This window comes from Talpa occidentalis, unplaced genomic scaffold (genome assembly GCF_014898055.3).
Source record: "Talpa occidentalis isolate TD23 unplaced genomic scaffold, MPIMG_talOcc4v2.1, whole genome shotgun sequence".
In the NCBI taxonomy this organism is placed as follows: domain Eukaryota; kingdom Metazoa; phylum Chordata; class Mammalia; order Eulipotyphla; family Talpidae; genus Talpa; species Talpa occidentalis.
Genome location: NW_026555331.1, coordinates 155,296,980 through 155,313,655, shown reverse-complemented (window position 1 = coordinate 155,313,655; position 16,676 = coordinate 155,296,980). Strand labels below are relative to the sequence as shown.

Genomic DNA, 16,676 nt, shown 5'->3' with positions numbered 1-16,676 from the left:
ACCGTGGCACGTGGGCCTGCGACCTCGCCCCTCGGAGCTCCGGGCACGGAGCCCAGCTTTGCCCTAGGGCGCTGGCCGGCCTCCTCCCAGGCACAGGAGACAGGCGGATACGCACAGATTCAGGCGAATTGTCCAAGGTCACGGAAGCACAAGGAAGGCAGACTGAGAGTCAGACCCAGCAGTGGGGTGGGTGTCCTCGCCCTGGCCCTCCCTGACCCCCGCCTCGGACCCCCCACCTGTGCACACCTGGTCTGTCGGTTGTTTACCTGCCACCGAGGGTTCCGTTTCCTGCTGAGGGTTTTCCTGAGACCCTTGAACGCGGGTGCTCCTGGGTGGACGTGGCCTGGGTGGGTGCAGCCTCTGCAGCAGGTACCTGGATGACTCTGTTCTCCTCAGAGGCTCCTTGGGCCCCCGAGGGCGGGAGCGAGGCAGCCGCAGGCACACAGCTGGGGTAGCGCGGCCGAGGACTCGTGTACCTCCCTGCCCCCCAAACCCTCACAAGCTGGGAGGCCATTTCTCATTGACGCCCACGTTGGCTTTTTCTTCCTGCTACAGAACGGGCACTGGGAAAACAGATTTGGGGCACTCTGGGTGGGTGTGGGTGACGCGCCCCGCGGCCTCAGGCAGGCGCGCCCAGCCAGGGTGGGGGCTGTGCCTGGCGGTTCGATGACTTTTCCAAGGTCACAGCCGGTGAGCGCCAGGGCCAGGCCTCAGAATCGGTGCTGTGGGGCAGGTGCTCGCACGGGGCTTGCCTGGGAGACGGTGACCCCCGCGGACGTGCGGGCAGCTCCGCTCAGCTCCTCTGGAGGGCCCAGGCTGCCCGCCCCATCTGGGCCGCACGTGACCTGGCATGGCGTGTGCCAGGGCCCTCTGGGGCCTGAGGCCTCTTCTAAGCGCCTGGGCCCTGAGCGCCCTGGAGCAGACGTGGCTGTGGTGCCAGTGGAGGGCCCGGGGGACACGGCCTGAGTGTCCCCGGGGGGGCTGGGTGGGCCCGGCCCCACCCCCACCCCCACCCCGGGCTGCACCCGTCGTGGGCCCCGCGAGGCCCCAGGAGCTGGATCCCCTGCATGAGCCTCTCTGGTTGGAGACGTGTCCCCACGCTCCAGCCCTGCTACTGCCCCAGGGCGGCGCCTGCACGCGATCGAGCCTCGGTCCGTCCTGGGGCCACCGACAGCTGCTCCATCTCCTGGTGAACACGTCCATGGGGGCCCTTGGGCCAAGTTTGCATGGGGAGTTGGTGGAGGAACCTGCCCAGGCCGCAGCGTCTTGCCCTCGCTGCACCGAGGTCTGGGCTCAGGGTGGACGCCCCAAGTCCAGGCCTGGTTCCCCAGGGACCGCGCCTCACGCCCGGCAGTTTCCTTCCCCAGTGGGCGGCCGTCTGGCCACGTGGAGCGACTCCGGGCCCCTCGGCTGCTCTGTCCGGGGGAGCCATGCGGCCTCGCGGAAGCCACACTGATGCCGGGGCGCCTCGGGCCTCTCCCCTGCTGCCCCCCAGGCCAGCTCTGGCTGCGGCTCCCCCCCCCCCGACCAGCAGCCTCCCTGGTAGCCGCAGGACTGAAAAATGGGCCGGTCAGACTTGGGGTGAGGCACCCCGAGAGAGGATGTAAGCCAGAGCCTGAGGCGCTGAGGAGCCGTCCCAGCCGGGGAAGAGCGACACGGAGGACCCGCTGCCCACCTTCTTAAATATTTTTATGTATTTATGCCGACAAGAACTGGGGTGCAGGCCAGAGGTGTGGGGAGGGGGTGAGAGGACTCCCCGGAGACAGAGTGGGGGGCAGAGCAGGTGGACCCACTGGGACACACTGCGGAGGGGCAGCAGGAGGCAGCAGGAGGCAGTGCCCAAGGGTCACTCCCTGGCTGGGGGTCGGGGGTCGCACTCGGGCCACAGTGGCTGCGACAGCTTCATACTGCTGAGCCTGACCCCTGCGCCCCCAGCGGGGCCCAGCAGCTGACCTTGAAGGAAAAAGAAGAAAAGAAGTAGCGTCCAGCAACCGGCCTCTGAGACGGGCCTCAGTCCTGTCTCCCCGGCCTCAAAGGGGCACCAGAGGCCCCGGCCTGGCGTCCCAAAGACCTGCTGTTGCTGATGCCATCCAGCCTCTCACGGAGCTGTGACACTGGGTGTCTCTGACGCCGCCCTAGGGGGCTAGTGGTGACCATCCCTACTGGCCAGTGCTGTCCAGCCTCCTGGTGACCGGTGGCGACCATCCCTGACACTCTCTGGGGGAGGCGGCCGCCACCTGTGGCCACACTGAGTGTTCTGTGTCCCTGTTTGTAAGATGCACCCCAGGGTGGCTGTTCCGGAGCCTGAGGGCTCCTGCAGCTGTGTGCGGGGAGACCCACAGACGGTGACCTGTCCTCTGTTGGGCAGTGTCCTTTGGCTGCGGCGGCCCATCGTGTAACTAGATCCCTTGGTTTTGGTTTTTGGCCTTTGGGGGCTTTGGGCTGCTCTCTTGTCTAGAGCGGCTTCCGCCCTGTTCCACTGCGATGCCCGACCTGCCGCAGCCACCGCGAGCCTGGCTCCTGTTTGTTCTGAGGAGTCTGAGAAAAATCAGGTGCATTTTTCAAGTCGCTGCCTCGCAGCCGCCTGTCAGCCGGTGAGACCAAGCTCTGGGGGCCACTGGCCCGGCCGTTGGCCTGAGCCGCTGCCCTCCCGGGGTCCCATGGCGCGTGGCCGCCTCCGGGGGTGCGCTGATGCGTGACTGGCGGCTCTGCCCGGGAGGCGTGTCCCCGCGGAGTGGGCCGCGTGGACAGGGCTGCCAGGGCGGTGAGGGGCGGGGCCGCGTCACACTCAGATTTCCCACCTCACGGGGGCCGGGCCCTCGCCGCATGGCCCAGGAGTCCGCTCTGCGGTGCTCTATATGTGGGTCCTCAGTTCTCTCAGCTCTCGCTCGTCTGGAAGTTGCTTTAGGGAAAAGAGAGAAGAGCCGGGAGGGTGGCCGCTCCACGCAGCGCCCCGCCACACGCTTCTGCGCTTCAGCCCCCCGCCGTGTCGGTAACCCTCCCCCCCGCCCCCCACGGCCCGCGCCCCAGGGAGGGAGGCATCCGGGGCAGAGCCTCCAGGGACATCTGTCCTGAGTATGTGTGCGCGCAGGAGCGTGTGCTGTGTGTGCCCGCGTGCCTTCTGTGCGCGTGTGCCCTGTGCGTGCAGCGTGCACCGAGCACGAGTTGCACCTTGGCGCTCCGATGGCAGGGGGTGAGAAGGCGGCAGGAAGCTCGCCCAGCGGCACTGACCGCCCCCCGTATTGCCCAGGCAGTGCTGACCGCCCCCTGTCTTGCAGGAGCTGTGCCGGCAGCGCATGACCACACGCGCGAGTGACCGGCCCGAGGCCCCACATGCGTCCCGCATCAGCAGCGTCTCGTCCCAGCTCAGCGATGGGCCAGGGCCCAGCCCCTCCGCCCGGAGCAGCACCTCCTCCTGGTCTGAGGAGCCCGTGCCGTCCAGCATGGACATCTCCACTGGCCACATGGTGCTGGTAAGCTCGCTGCGCGCTCTGCCCAGGGAAGTGCGGCCCCCTGTCTTCCAGGGGAGTGGCGGGGAGAGGCCACGCCCGCTCCCTGCCCGTGCAGCCTCGGCACGGGAGACCACGGGTATGAGGATGCGTCCCAAGGAGCTGACCGCAGGGCAGGAGCCAGCCCCGCCAGCCCTGCTGCTTCAGCGGGTGAGCCCGTGGGCCCTGCCCCTCCCGCTGGGCTTGCCACCCCGTGCATCGCGCGCGTCCTGGGCGGCGCCTGCAGTGGTAGGGACGCGCATCTGTGAGCGCCTGCTGTGTGCACAGCTCCCTTAGCCTGCGACTCTCGGGCAGCAGCCATACCCCCTCAGTCCCTGCGGGCCCCCCCACATTTGGGGAGATGAGTGTCCCTCGAGTGTGGCCCGTACCTGGAAGTGGCTTGGGACAGAGGGTCAGAGCATTCTGGCCCCTGGGCAGAGGCTCCCCATGGGGGGACGAGGGTCCTCTGCTTGCTCGTGTGCAGGTGGACCCTCCCATCCGCTCACCCCGAGGTGGGCCGACCGCGGAGCGTGCGCCTTGCTGGCCGCCCACAGTCTCACCAGGTTTGGCCGAGGAGGCGTCCATAGCGTGGAGCCAGCCCCGCCCCGAGGCCTCCCGTCCCGGCCTGCCGGGCAGCCCCTCCCCGCCAGTGGCTGGAGGCGTGGGCCTCAGAGTGGGCGTCCCTCCGCCATGGGGGGCTCAGGGCTGGGGAGGCCGCTGGACTCGACTGGAGGGTGGTTTTCCCGGGTGTGGCCGTGAGGACGCGTGACCTTCCTTTCCCGCGGGAGGGCTCTTGTCCGGCCTCAGGGACAGGCCGCAGGTGGTGCTGCCCGTGGCGCCCAGTCAGGCTGCCGGACGGCCTGTGCACAGTGCAGCTCCCTCCCCTCCGGGGTCCTGGCCGGCTGGCAGGAAGGGGGTGCAGGCTGTGTGGACAGACGAGGGCACGCCCACTGGGAGTCTGTGCGTGGCGTGGGCTGCCAAGGGAGCTGGGTGTCCCAGCCGGGCGCTGCGGGCCTGCGTGTGAGCCGCTGACGTGGGACGCGCCGACGCCGACTCGCCCGAGGACCCTTGGTTGTTTATCCCGCCCAGAAGAGGACATTTGACCAAAGCTTCGGCTCTCAGGGGATTCTCTGTCGCGGCCACACGGGGGCCATGGCGCTGTCACCGCAGGACGCCTCGGCCCAGGGCCTCCCCCGGCCCCGCGGCACCTCTGGGGCTCCCGCGTGACAGCGAGGCTCTCAAGTCCAAAAGGACACTAAACGCCGTCTGGCCGGGACACTGTCCGCCCCACGCTGCGGTCGGAGCCCCTCGCCTCAGGGCTGCGGCGCGTCTGCCCTGCACGCCCCGCACGCACGCCCGCCCTGGGAGCCCGCCGGCTGCACAGCGCCAGAACCCGGCCGGCCCGTGGGGGGCGGCGGCCACCCCAGGCCCCGGGCAGGAGGCAGGCGTGGCGGGAGTGACCGGGACGGGCCGAGGCCTCGCGCGTCCTCCTGCAGGACCCAGGCGTGGGCGGCTCCCGCCCCACCGCGTGTCCCCCAGGGAGCCGTGCCTCGGAGCGCGGGGCCCACTGCCCCGCTGGCCTCACGCTGTCCCCGCTGGCTCTCGGGACTGAGGGGCCAGGGGCGGGGGCCATCGGGTAAGAGCCGTGGCCCGGCAGACGGAGCAGGGCAGTAGGGGTGCGGCACTGCAGGGCCCTGCGGCGGCTCTGGGGCCAGCGACAGGGTGGGGTGTGGTCCTGACCCCTGGGTGCCGGCGCGTGCTCCCTGCTGGGCGAGCAGTGGCCTCCGGGGCTCAGAGCCGGCGCGCGACGCGGCTTCCTCTCCCCGGGCAGAGCACGGCCACTGCTCCGAGGCCGCTGCTCCCAAGCGGGGGGACGGGGCGAGGCGAGGCCGGGAGGAGCTGCCCCAGCTCAGCAGCGGCCTTCCCGGCACCGGCTGCCCCCACAAGATGTGGCTGCCGCACGACCCGGGCCGGCCCTGGGAGGCTGCGCATCTGTGCTCCCGCCTGCCGGAGGCCCACTCGCGACCGGGATGCTGGACGGGAGGCCACTTGGCCACGTGCTGCCCGAGGCTGGGTGTGCGTCTGCCCGGGGGCCAGGCCCCGCTCTGTGCGCTGCCGTGACGAGGCGCCTCCCGAGGCCTGCCCTGCACGTAGGCGGACGAGGACGCCGGCTCCTGGTCAGGCTGAGGCCCCGGCCGCCGCGGGTCACCGCCCATCCCCACCGCCTGTGCTCTCCGGGGTTCCGCGGGTGACGTGGGGCCGTGGCCTGTGCCCGTCTCCCGTCTGGTCCAGCAGCAACGGCCCATCGCTGCTCCGTGCGGCTCCGGGGCCCCCGTCCCCGTCTCCTCAGAGCTCCCGTCCCTCTTAGCCGCTGCCCGGCGTCGCAGGCACGTCCCCACCCCGGCCCCCGCGGCCCCCTGCAGCGCTGCCTGATGTCCCGTCCAGTCCACCGCTGCGTCCACTGCCCAAGGGGCCCGCTCTCGGCGGCACCTGTTCCGTTTCATTCCCTTTGGACGCTGCCCCCGTGCAGCTGCCCCTTGGTCCTACGCCCGACAGTGGACACGCGTCCTCCACGGGTCTCCGGGCTTGTGGCCTCGGCCCAGACAGGGCTGGCTCCGCGCCCTGATGTCGCCACCTTCGTCACAGCAGCCCCCCAAGGCCTTGGGGCCGTGGCCCTGGCATCTCGGGGCCGTCGTGCAGCCAGGACCCCCTCGTGCACTTCCTCCCGAAAATTGTCCCCGGGAGCCTTGATCCTTGGGGCGACCTGTGGCCCACGGGGGTGGGGTCTCTCATCCACCTCCGTCCTCCTGCGTGGCAGGGTCTCCCTAAAGGCCCCGCGTGGACACTGGGCCCACGTGTCGGAGGCCCTCTTCCCTGCCCTTCCGTTTGCTCGTGTGTTTGCGAGGATCCCAGGACAAGAGTCGGCCCCTCTGCTCTGCAGTTGCGCGGCTGGTGTGTGATGCAGGACGCCCCGCGTGCCACCGCCCTTGCCGCCAAACCCTTCCCGGCGCAGGCACAGGAGCTCGGCACCCCTGGGTGTCGGCGGGGGCGGGTGGGCAGGCGGGGGCCGGAGCCTCAGCACCCGGTGTCAGTGATGGGGACCAGCCGTGGGAGCAGGAAGCTCTGAGTGTCCAGTGGTGCTCTGCCCGCCTGAAGGGCAGGAGTTGGGGCGAGGAGGCCCCCATGCACCCCTGGAGGCCAGCCCTGCTCATGGCAGGACTGACGGGTGAGCTGGGAAAAAACAGAAACATGCATTTGCCCGTCCTCTCTGATTTTCACCCCCAAAATGGGGATGACTTCGGGTCACCACCTCTCTGCCTCGGGCGCCGCGTGAGGCGTGGGGGCGCCGCTGCCGCTGCAGGGGCTCATGTCCTCGCTCTCCGGCACGTTTCTGCGCTTGCGCTGCGTGGCGAGGCCGGGCCAGCAGGAGAGGCGCTTCTGGGCCGCGTTCCCCTCTGCGGGTCTGGTGGGTGGAAAGGCGAAGGATCTTGGGCTCTTGCCGCAGGTGGGAGCCGCTGGCGCTGAGGCGTCCTGCCCCACTGCGCGCCCTCGGGTTCCTGCTGTTTCTGCAACCAGAGCGGCGCTTCCCACCGGGGCGCGAGCTGGGCGGAGCAGGCCTGGGGCTCCGGGTGGGCCGCGGCCGCTCCCAGGGGGTTCCTGTCCTTCCTGAGGCGCGCGGCAGAGGCAGGGGCACGTCTGCGTCTCCAGGGGGAGGTGGCGGCCTCTGCCCAGGACACCCCACCCTCAGGGAGCCTGGGGTGCCAGGCAGCCCCCTCCCGCCGCTGTGTGGGGCGCTGGGCGCTGGAGGGCGCGCACTGGGCTCTTCATGCCATGGGCGGAGACGGGCTCGTGACCCGCGCTTGGCCGCTAGGAGGCTGTGGGCACCGTGGAAGGGCCTGGGCCGATGCCATTTGGACGCCGGGCTCGCGGGCACACGACCGCTGCCCAGAGCCCCGGGGAGGGCCCTGAGGAAACCGCCCGCTGGCGCCTGGACGTCGCCGACACGGGACTCGGCTAACAGATTCTCCCCCAGAACGGACGCGCTTGCGTAAAATCTTCTCAGAATTGGGTTCTCTTAAAACCGCCTTTCCGCTCATCTCTTTCCCCGCCTTCTCCATCAACTTTTTGGGGCCGAAGGTTGATTTCCAACTGAATTTTGCCCGTTAGTGAAGTTTTTAACCCACGGAGAAGGTCCCTGCGCTTGTCGAAGGAGCGCAGCTGAGGCCGGGACTCTCGCTTCTGGCCGGGACTGCGTGTTCGTGAACTCTTGCTGTGAGGCAGATATTTGCACGGAAAGGCATCTTTCCTGCTGCCCTGCGAGTTTTAAAGAGTAAACAGAAATGTAACTTCAGCAAGTCGGTTTTCTCTTCAGTGGAATACTTCGGGTTGAATATCCTGCTGCTCCACGCCCGAGTGTCCGAGGCCTCGCTGTCCGCGTGCGGCCGCCGTGGGCGTCTGTGCTGGACCCTCTGAGATCAAGCTTTCATTATCCACGTGGAATGACGGGATTCAGCGACTACTAAGCAAGAGGTTGAAGAGGTATGAGGAAGGAGTTAGGAGAGTTTAGTCCATTTAGAGTGAGTGAAACGCGCCTCCCGCCGCCCGCAGCCCTCCCGGCCCCGGCGTCTCCCTTCTCCCCGACGGTGACAAATCATCGGGACAAGTAAGACACCTCAGTGGGAAATGTTGTTTGATCAACAGCTATTTCAGAGTTTAAAATGTCAGGGGCAGATATTTTCCACGGTTAAAAGACAGAAATTAGTGGGAATATCGTAAAATTGAATTAATTTTTCTTTAGACTTGTGTTAATGGACGTGGCCACCGCCTGGCAGGCGGGTGTTTAAATCACCACATTGTCGTTTGTGGCTTTTTTTTTTTTTACAAAGAGAAGAGAAACACACAAAAGATATTTGGTAAAGGCAGGTGGTCTGGATGAATAACGCTCCTTCCATTAACATATTTCCCTTATTAACTGTATAATTAATTGTGCGTAGCCGAGGGAAGCTGTGGAAATTACATTCTGAGATGTATCAAAGCTGACTTATGCTTCAGACTTCCATGCAATTTGCCATTAATGAAGCCAGAGATGGGAGCTGCAAATCTATAATTATTACTTACTATTTGAATGACAAGCAAAGAATTTTATCAGCAGAGTTTTAAATGAAAGGGGATTAGCAGCTCATGTTGAAATTGTTAATCTTTCTTATGAAAATAATTTTGAAGAAAGTGTTTCAGTGGAAAGCGCGTCTTGAGGAAAGCAGGGCCGCGCGGCCATCCCTGCCGGCCTGCGGCGGCGGGAGGACGAGGGAGGGGCCTGGGCTGCGCCTGCCGTCCAGCAGCGGGTGAGGCGCCGTCCCCAGACACCCGCCGCGGGGAGAGCAGGGGCTGCGGCTGAAGAATGAAATGGGTCAGAGTCCGAAGAGGGCGGATGCGTTCACTGGCCCTCCGCCCGCCAAGCTCTCTGGCCAGTCAGTGGGCAGCGAGCGTCCGTCCAGCACTGCTAAGTGAACCGCTGGTCTCCACTTAGCCAAAATACATGATTGGCCGCATGGGGCCTCGGTGTGCCTCCCTGGCCTTCCCAAGCGGCCGTGTGCCCTGGAGCCCATGTCTGGCGCAGCCAGGCCACCTGAAGACACCGGCCAGAGGGCCTCCTCGGGCCGGGGCCTTTAGCCAGTGGCCATTCTTGACCCCTGTGGGGCTGGCTACTGCCCCTCGGGGTCGGGCAGGGGAACAAGTGAGCTATCAGGCGAGCTGTGCCACGAGGAGCAGGCGGCGGTCGGTCTGGGGCTCACAGGGCTGATCGCAGCCCAGGCCGCACAGCCCACTCGGCGGGGCTCTCCCCAAGCCCGTGTCCCCCAACAGACACCCCTTGCAGGCCAGCTGGTGGCGATGTGGCCGGCCACCCTTCTCTCTTTTAAGATTTACTTCATTTATTTTGCATACAAGAGCTGGGGTGCAGGCCAGAGGTGCGGGGGTGAGAGGACTCCCCAGAGACAGAGCGGGGAGCAGAACAGGCGGATCCACTGAGCTCCACTGCCGAGGGGAGCAGCAGGGAGACAGGAGAGGTCTGCTGCGCCCTGTGGGCAGCTCCCTGGCCGGGGATGGAACTCAGGCCATGGCGGTGACAGCCTGAGACTCACCCCTGCGCCTCCAGGAGCCCCGGACCGCACTTTCCTAAACATTCCCTAAAAGTTCTTGTCTGGGACCTGAGAATTCCCTGGCTCCAGTCTGAAGAGCTTTCCTGCCCGCCGTCGCCAGTCCGCGGGTCTGTGTCCTCCCGAGCCCCTGGCCCACCGGGTGCCTGGCAGCCAAGGCGCGGCAGAGCTGGGGGACGGCGCACCCACCTGCTGGCCTGCCGTGGCTGCGTGTGCGTGTGGCCTGGGCAGGCGTGTGGTGTGTGCACGGTGCGATGTGTGTGTGTGGCATATGTGTGTGACGTGGGTGTGGTGTGTGCAGGCGTGTACAGGCGTGTGTGACGCGCGGTGCGTGTGGCAGGTCCTGTAGCGTGTGTGCATGTCTGTGTAGACAGGCACGACTCGCCCAACGCCGGCTACTCCCGCTGATCTTGCGCTGGGGGGCGCCGGGCGGGCCGTGAGGCTCTCCGGCCCCTGGGCACTCACTCGGCCCTTGACAGCGGCGCGGGGCTGCGCGTTGGCCCTCGTGGTCTCGGGCCGCTGGGTGACGTCAGGCGGTGAAGGCTGCACCTCGGGGCTGAGGACGGGCAGCAGCTGCTGACTCAGGGGCTGCGGGAACCAAGAGTGAGGGGAGCAGGTAGAGGGGCAGGGGCTGGCGGTGCTGCGGGGCCCGGCTGGGCAGGGCCGGGTAGGGCCCCCAGGGCTGGCTGCCCGAGTCAAGGCCCCGCCCTGTGTGCCCCGTCCCCGTCCCAGCGTGTCTCCCCCATTGTCTTACTTGTGTGCAGTCTGTTCTCCAGCTGAAGATGCACCCCTGGGGGTTGTCTCTGCCTGCTGGTTGTGGGGTACAGGACACCCCACCCACACCTGTGCTCGAAGAAACCAGCGGGATGGGTGGACGCGTGCGTGCGTGCTGAGCCGGGCACCCCGAGCAGAATCTGAAGTAACCGCGTGACCGCGACCCCCACAGCGAGGAGGGGCCCCTCCTCAGTGTCAGGCAAACTCTTACGCCTTAAATTTAAATATGAATAGCCGAGCATTTCTGGAAAACGTGGTTTGATTCCCTTAATTATTTCCCGTTGCTTGTAAGTATTCCTGTTTGTATTTTACCTGTGTTCACATGACCTTGATTTCTCAGATGCTCACTAGGATAATAAGATTCACAAAATTGTTCATTTAAAATTCCCTGAGCTGCTCGGAGATGACGGCGGCGACGTCACCCGCGGCCTGCTCCCCCGCCCCCAGGAGCGCCCGCACAGAGCAGGGGCGCCTCGAGAGCCAGCGGGAGTGGGAGCAGCTGGTGTGGACAGAACCGCTTATTTTTTAAGTTTATTCGTTAGGACATTTCTGGAACAGGACGTGTTCGCCGTCCGCGTCTTCCGTCAGGCTGTGAGTGATCCGTCTTCCTGAAAGTCCAGATTTTCTTTCCCCGGGAGCCAGCGGGGGAGGCCGCGTGTGATGCGTTTGCTGGGGTGCAGGGGCGTCTCCCGGCCCCCAGGCCAGCCCCCACGTCGCTGCTCCGCTTGGCTCCAAGACGCCTCTGGATTTAGAATAGGAACTTTATAATACAGGGGTGTCCATGAAGCTTCCGTTCGTTAAATTCCACACAACTGGGGTTTGCACGTCCTCTTAAACCGCTGCTTTCTAAAGAGGCTTCTTCTTGCCCCCTGGGCCCCTGGGAGGTGCCCTGCCCGACTTCAGCTTCCAGCTGAGTCTTTGTCTCTGGAGTTTCCGCTTGCCCTCCTCCCCCCGCGTACATCTCGTCTTCCCGTGGCAGGAAGACTGGACAAGCAGGTGACCAGGCCCGTCCCCCACGGCCTCCCGCGGCATCCGCTCGCTCCCCCGTCCTCTCCCCTGCCTGCGGGCCGAGGGCCTTCTCTTCGCGGCCTTACGTTTTTAAACAATTTAGAAACTCCCACTCCCACCCCACACAGGCCTTCCAAGGCCGTCCCCGGCCCGGCCCGGGGGCCCGCAGGCTCGCCGCGCTCTCCTTGGTCTCCAGCAGGCTCTGCAGGAAGTGAAGTGTCCAGGGAAGAGCCTGGGAGACACGGTGGGGCCTCACGTGCGGGGCGCTGGGCCCCATGGAGTGGCCGCCAGCGGCCGGGAAATCTGGTCACTCACCCGGGCGCCCGCGGGACTGTTTCCTCCTCCAGCACCCACGTCCATGGAAGCAATTTTGATGATGCAATGAGAGGGGGCAGGGCCCAGGGTGGGCTTGCCCTGGCCCTGCCCGACCCCTCAGAAGCGGGGTCCCGGGCTCTGGACACTAACGGGGGGCACCAGGCCGATGCTGGCCGCCCTAGGTCAGCGTCACAGGACACACCCTCGGCCCTCCTGGGCCCAGGCCCCTCCTCGCAGCACGTCTGTGGCCTTGTCCCCCCCAGTCCCGGGGGGACACTCCCGGCGGCCAGCGCCTTGCCTGGTTCCGGTCAGCGGGGCCCCACTCTCGACGGGCTCGAGACAGGCTCGCGGCTCTGCGTCCAGCGCCTTCCCTGGGCAGGCGGCGCGGCCCGGGCCTCCCTGCACCTGCCCTCTGCGCGTCTGCAGGCCGCCCCCGCACCCCCGCCCGGCAGCCCTGGCCGCCTCCCTTCCCGGCTCCTCGCTTCCCCTTGGAACGTAAACCCTTGTTCGGGGAACCGCAGCGCTTGCGCCCCGAGAACTGCTGGCCCAGGCGGCGGTTTCAAAGCGCTCGGGCCGTGGGACCCAAACCGCAGGCGCGGCCTCCTGGCGCCCAGCTCCTCACGCCCCCCGCCCCCGGCGCCCCTCTGCAGCCAGCGGTTTATTCTGTCGTGTCAGGTGGGTTCCGTGGCATCTCCCGCCGTGGCCGGAGGCCCGCAGGGCCGCATGCTGCTGTGGACGGCGCTGTCCCCATGTCGGTGGCCGCACGTCCCAAGGCCGTGGGCAACCCACGGGGGCTGTGCGCACGCCCTGGCGTGAGGCCCTCAGGACGTGCCAGCTCCTCTGGCGCCGGCGGGGGTGGCGGGAGCGCGGGGACGGACAGCCAAGCTGTGCCTCCAGCCGGGGCCCCAGAGCCCGGGTGTGGGGGGCGGCAGCTGGCGCCAGCTTTGGGGAGAATTAGAAGCCACCGAGGGATACCCAGAGGGGGGGATGGCGAGGAGGGACGGGGAGCCCCAGGGCCGGCCCCAGAGCCTGTGGGACTCCGCTGCCCCGGCTGCCCGTGCCACTGGCTGGAGAGTGGCCGCCCCAGCGTCCTGGAGCAGCGCGGGCCGGAGCCGGGCCTGACAGCAGCAGGTGCTGCGGGGCAGGCGAGGAGGGGGGCGACCCCCTGGGGTCTGCAGCGGCAGGAGCAGCACTCGAGGGCCGGGTGACCGGTTGCCGGGGGCAGACGTGGAGGGCAAGGAGGGGTTAGCTGAGGCACGCAGAGGACAGGGCGGCCGCGGCACCCGTGGTCTCCGAGCCGGACACGCTGATCCAGGCTGGAGCAGGAATTGGGGCGCCCTGCAGGGCAGGTGTGGGGCAGTGGGGCGGCCGGTCCAGCCTCGTGCCTCAGCGCTGCCCCTGGCTGGGGGCCCCGGCGGGCACCTGCCCGGCCGTGGCTCCCTTGCGCAGTGCAAGCCCCTCGCCAGCATCTTCCCACTCCTGCGAGAAAGTCCCCCCACGCCAGTGACTGAGGGCAAAGCCTGCGCCACGGGGGCCTGAGACACAGCGGCAGCCAGCGGGCGGGCCAGGGGCCAGGTGACAGCGGTCAGGCGCCAGGTGACGGGAGGGACGGGCCACAGGCAGCTCCGGGTGCGCTTCCAGGGCTTCCTGCCTGCGTGGGCCGCCTCTTCACTTTCTGTTCTCTCCTGCGTGCGCAATTTATGTAATAAAAAATTGCCGTTTTTTAAACACCAAGTCCACCCCCTCCGCCCCTCTCCACGCGGGCATAAATATAAAGCACGAGTATTTTTAGCATCGCTTCTTGAGCGCCCGCAGCGCTGCCCTCCAGGGCGGGAGCGAGCAGAGCAGTGGCCATTAGCCTGGCCCAGGCCCCCGCGGCTCCTGCTGTCCCCAGGAGCCCGGCGACACCCCAACAGCAGGGACAGGCTGCCGGGCGCACCGCAGCGTCTCGTCCACACACCACCGGACACGGCGGGTCAGCCGGACGCCACTGGGGGCCCGCGCGCTGAGCTTGCTCAGCCTGGACGGGGCCTGGAGACGGCGCGGTCAGCAGAGGGGGTCAAGGGGCACCGGAGTCTGGGGCTCCTGCCGAGGAGCCAGAGGCCACAGGGACTTGCAGGGGTCTCGCCTGAGGGCCCGGGCGGACGTGCAGCCGCGAGGGCCCCTGGTGCAGACCATGCTGGGCTGGCCCGGGCCTGGTGGATGCTGTGAAGAGAGCCGGCCAGGCCCCGAGGCCGCTCTGCCAGGGGCCCTCCTGTCTGCTTGCCGTCCAGAGGCTGCTGCAGGGGCCCCGGGCCAGCCAGGCCCACAGACCTCCAGCTCTCCCAGCCCCGGGCCCCGGCCCCTGCCCCCGCGCCCGCCGTGCCATCACGCAGACACTGCCGCTGCCTCACTGGGGCGACTCCGGTACAGACACGTGTTTGAAATGCCACAACCGTCTCTGCGAGGGAAGCACTTTCTAGACTAGTCCCCGCCCCGCCCTGTGAGGACCCCGGGGCTGTGGGGCCTGGGGCCTTGGGACGACAGCCCCCCACCCCCACCCCCGTGGGTGGGCTGTGGCCAGGCCTGATTCACCACCTGATTCACGCCCCCGCCCGAGAGCCATGGGGCCCACCCGCCAAGCGCCTCCGCCCGCCACTGTGCGCCACCCTTCCCCACCTGCCCTGGGCGGCGCCAGAGGGGGCAGGTGCCAGGTGCGTGGAGGGGTGGGCGGCGGTGGCAGTGGACGGGGCAGCCAGGGCCGGGTGCAGGCCCCGACACTGGGCCTGTGTGCGAGTCCTTGGATGCCTGAGCGCTGGGCCCAGCGTGACCCCCGTGGAGGCCCTCCCGGCCCTCACGGACGAGACCACACCCGCCCCTTCCCGACCGAGGGCGCGGGGCGGGCGGCTGGCTGGCCGGGGGCGTCCGCGCTGTTCCCCAGCAGCCTGGCCTATGCTCGCTGCTGGCAGGACAGGCCTGCAGGCCAAGGGTGGGCTCACTCGGCGGTTTTTGCTCTTTCTCACTTGGGAAGCCCGAGGGTGGACTGTGGGCCGGGGGTCAGCCCTGCAGGGCGGCCTGTGCCCAGGCCTGTGCGCCCGCATCCCCATGAGCTGCTTCCCCGCGTGCAGCCACGTCCCCTCGCGGCTGATGGTGCCTGCTGCCTTCGGGCCTCAACTCTCCGCTCTGGCTTGGTTTTGACTGGATGCACAGCGTGGTTTTCAAACAGCGTTTTATAGTTTTCAGTGAAATAATTTCAAGCAATTACTGCACCACAGTATCTGTTAGTAACTAGTGTTTCTCTTAGACAGAAAAAAGAAAATTAATGACTTTCAGTGCAAAACATTATTTACGGATCTGCTTTCCCAGATTGGGGTTTATTAATAGATTTGTTTGGCTCGGAGCTCAGAGCCGCTCAGCACCCCCTGCACACCCCCGGGAGCGCTCGCTTTCCTCCGTCGGCCACCTATTCCCGGTGGTCGGCGGCTTCTGTGTCCACCTGTCATCTGGTGCTTGGCCCGGGACCTCTAACCACCCCCCGCCTGCCCCCCGTTGTCCCCACGGTCCTGCACCCCGTGGCTAGCTCGCCCATGCCCTCACTCCAGCCTCAGAGGCCGCAGCCCGGCCCTGCTGCCCGCGGGCAGGTCCATAATCGCCTCCCCCGACCCGCTGCTGCACGGGACGTCCCGTCTCTACACCTCCCTGGCTGCCTCCCCTGTCAGCCCCTGGCGCCCCCACCTTGCTGCAGGCAGCAGCCTGCGGCCCCCAAGGACTGAGAGACCCCTCTGCGGGCAGCCCTGGCCTCCCAGCCCTCTCCTTGCCAGGACCGCTCCTGCTGTGGTCCCACCACGGGGCTGCGGTTCCTCAAGGTGGCAACACTGTGCCCTTCTGGCAGAGTCCAGGAGGGGCGGCTGGGCCTCGCGGTGTTTCCTCTCCATGTTGTAATGTCAATCGAGCTCACTGTCCCCTGGGCCGCCCCAGGGCCCGCTCCCGACTGTGGGTCTCCTCACCCCACATCCGGCCAGCACTGGCTGTGGGGCCTTGTAGGCGCAACCCCTCTGTGGGGGCCGGCCCTTCCCTGGGGCCCTGCGCGCCGCACCCCCACGTTTCAGGGCATGGTGGGTTCCCGCTGGCTGAGGCCAGCTGGAGAGGCGGCCCCGGCGTGGGTGTTTCCTGCCTGCGTCCACGGCAAGCACACCACGCCCTGTCCCGCTGCCAGCGGGGAGGGGTCCTGCCTGCCCCCTGGGGTGACCGCGGCCTCCTCTGTGGCCCTGCGTGTGTCAGGCCCATGCGGGCGTGAGCCAGCAGAGCAGCGCCTGACTCCGCTTCCCTTGCAGGCCTACATGGAGGACCACCTGAAGAACAAGAACCGGCTGGAGAAGGAGTGGGAGGCGCTGTGCGCCTACCAGGCGGAGCCCAACAGCTCCCTCGTGGCGCAGCGGGAGGAGAACGCGGCCAAGAACCGCTGCCCCGCGGTGCTGACCTGTACGTACCCAGCCTGTGCTTGGGGGGCGGGCGGTCCTGCCTGCTGCCGCTTTCCGCTGCCATTCTCACCAGCCAGACACCCCTCCTCGTCCTCCCCCGGTGCCCCCGAACCCACAAATGGTCCCCTCGCCTCTGAAGGCCAGGGCAAGACCACGGGGAGGCCCCCAGCCTGCACCCCTGCTGGCCACCCGCCCCCTGTGGCCAGCGCTGAGAGCCTGGGCGTCCCCGGCCGCTGGGCCCCACGTCCTCCCCAAGCGGCTGAGGCCTGAAGCAGATGCGGTGACTGCACTCGGGGAGGCAGACACACAGCTGGGGCGGTCGCCCTCGTGGCCTGCAACCTGCCCATCACCTCCCGACCCCGCCCTTCAGCGGCCCAAGGCCCAGGACAGAGGCAGGCCCAGCGCCCAGAGTGGCCCGTGCAAGCATCCAGCCCAGGCCTCACAGACGGGGCCTGCCAGGCCTAACGCCCCGCCCG

General features: G+C 67.5%; 1 protein-coding gene across 1 annotated transcript in view; it reads left to right on the top strand.

Annotated features, from left to right (window-relative positions):
• The window catches only part of PTPRN2 (protein tyrosine phosphatase receptor type N2), a 119,694-nt gene that overhangs the window by 81,297 nt on the left and 21,721 nt on the right, over positions 1-16,676 (top strand). Inside the window, exons 9-10 of the mRNA XM_054691930.1 lie at positions 3,279-3,473; positions 16,054-16,201. Of these exons, the coding sequence (XP_054547905.1) occupies positions 3,279-3,473; positions 16,054-16,201 (343 nt within the window). The remainder of the gene's footprint in view (positions 1-3,278; positions 3,474-16,053; positions 16,202-16,676) is intronic.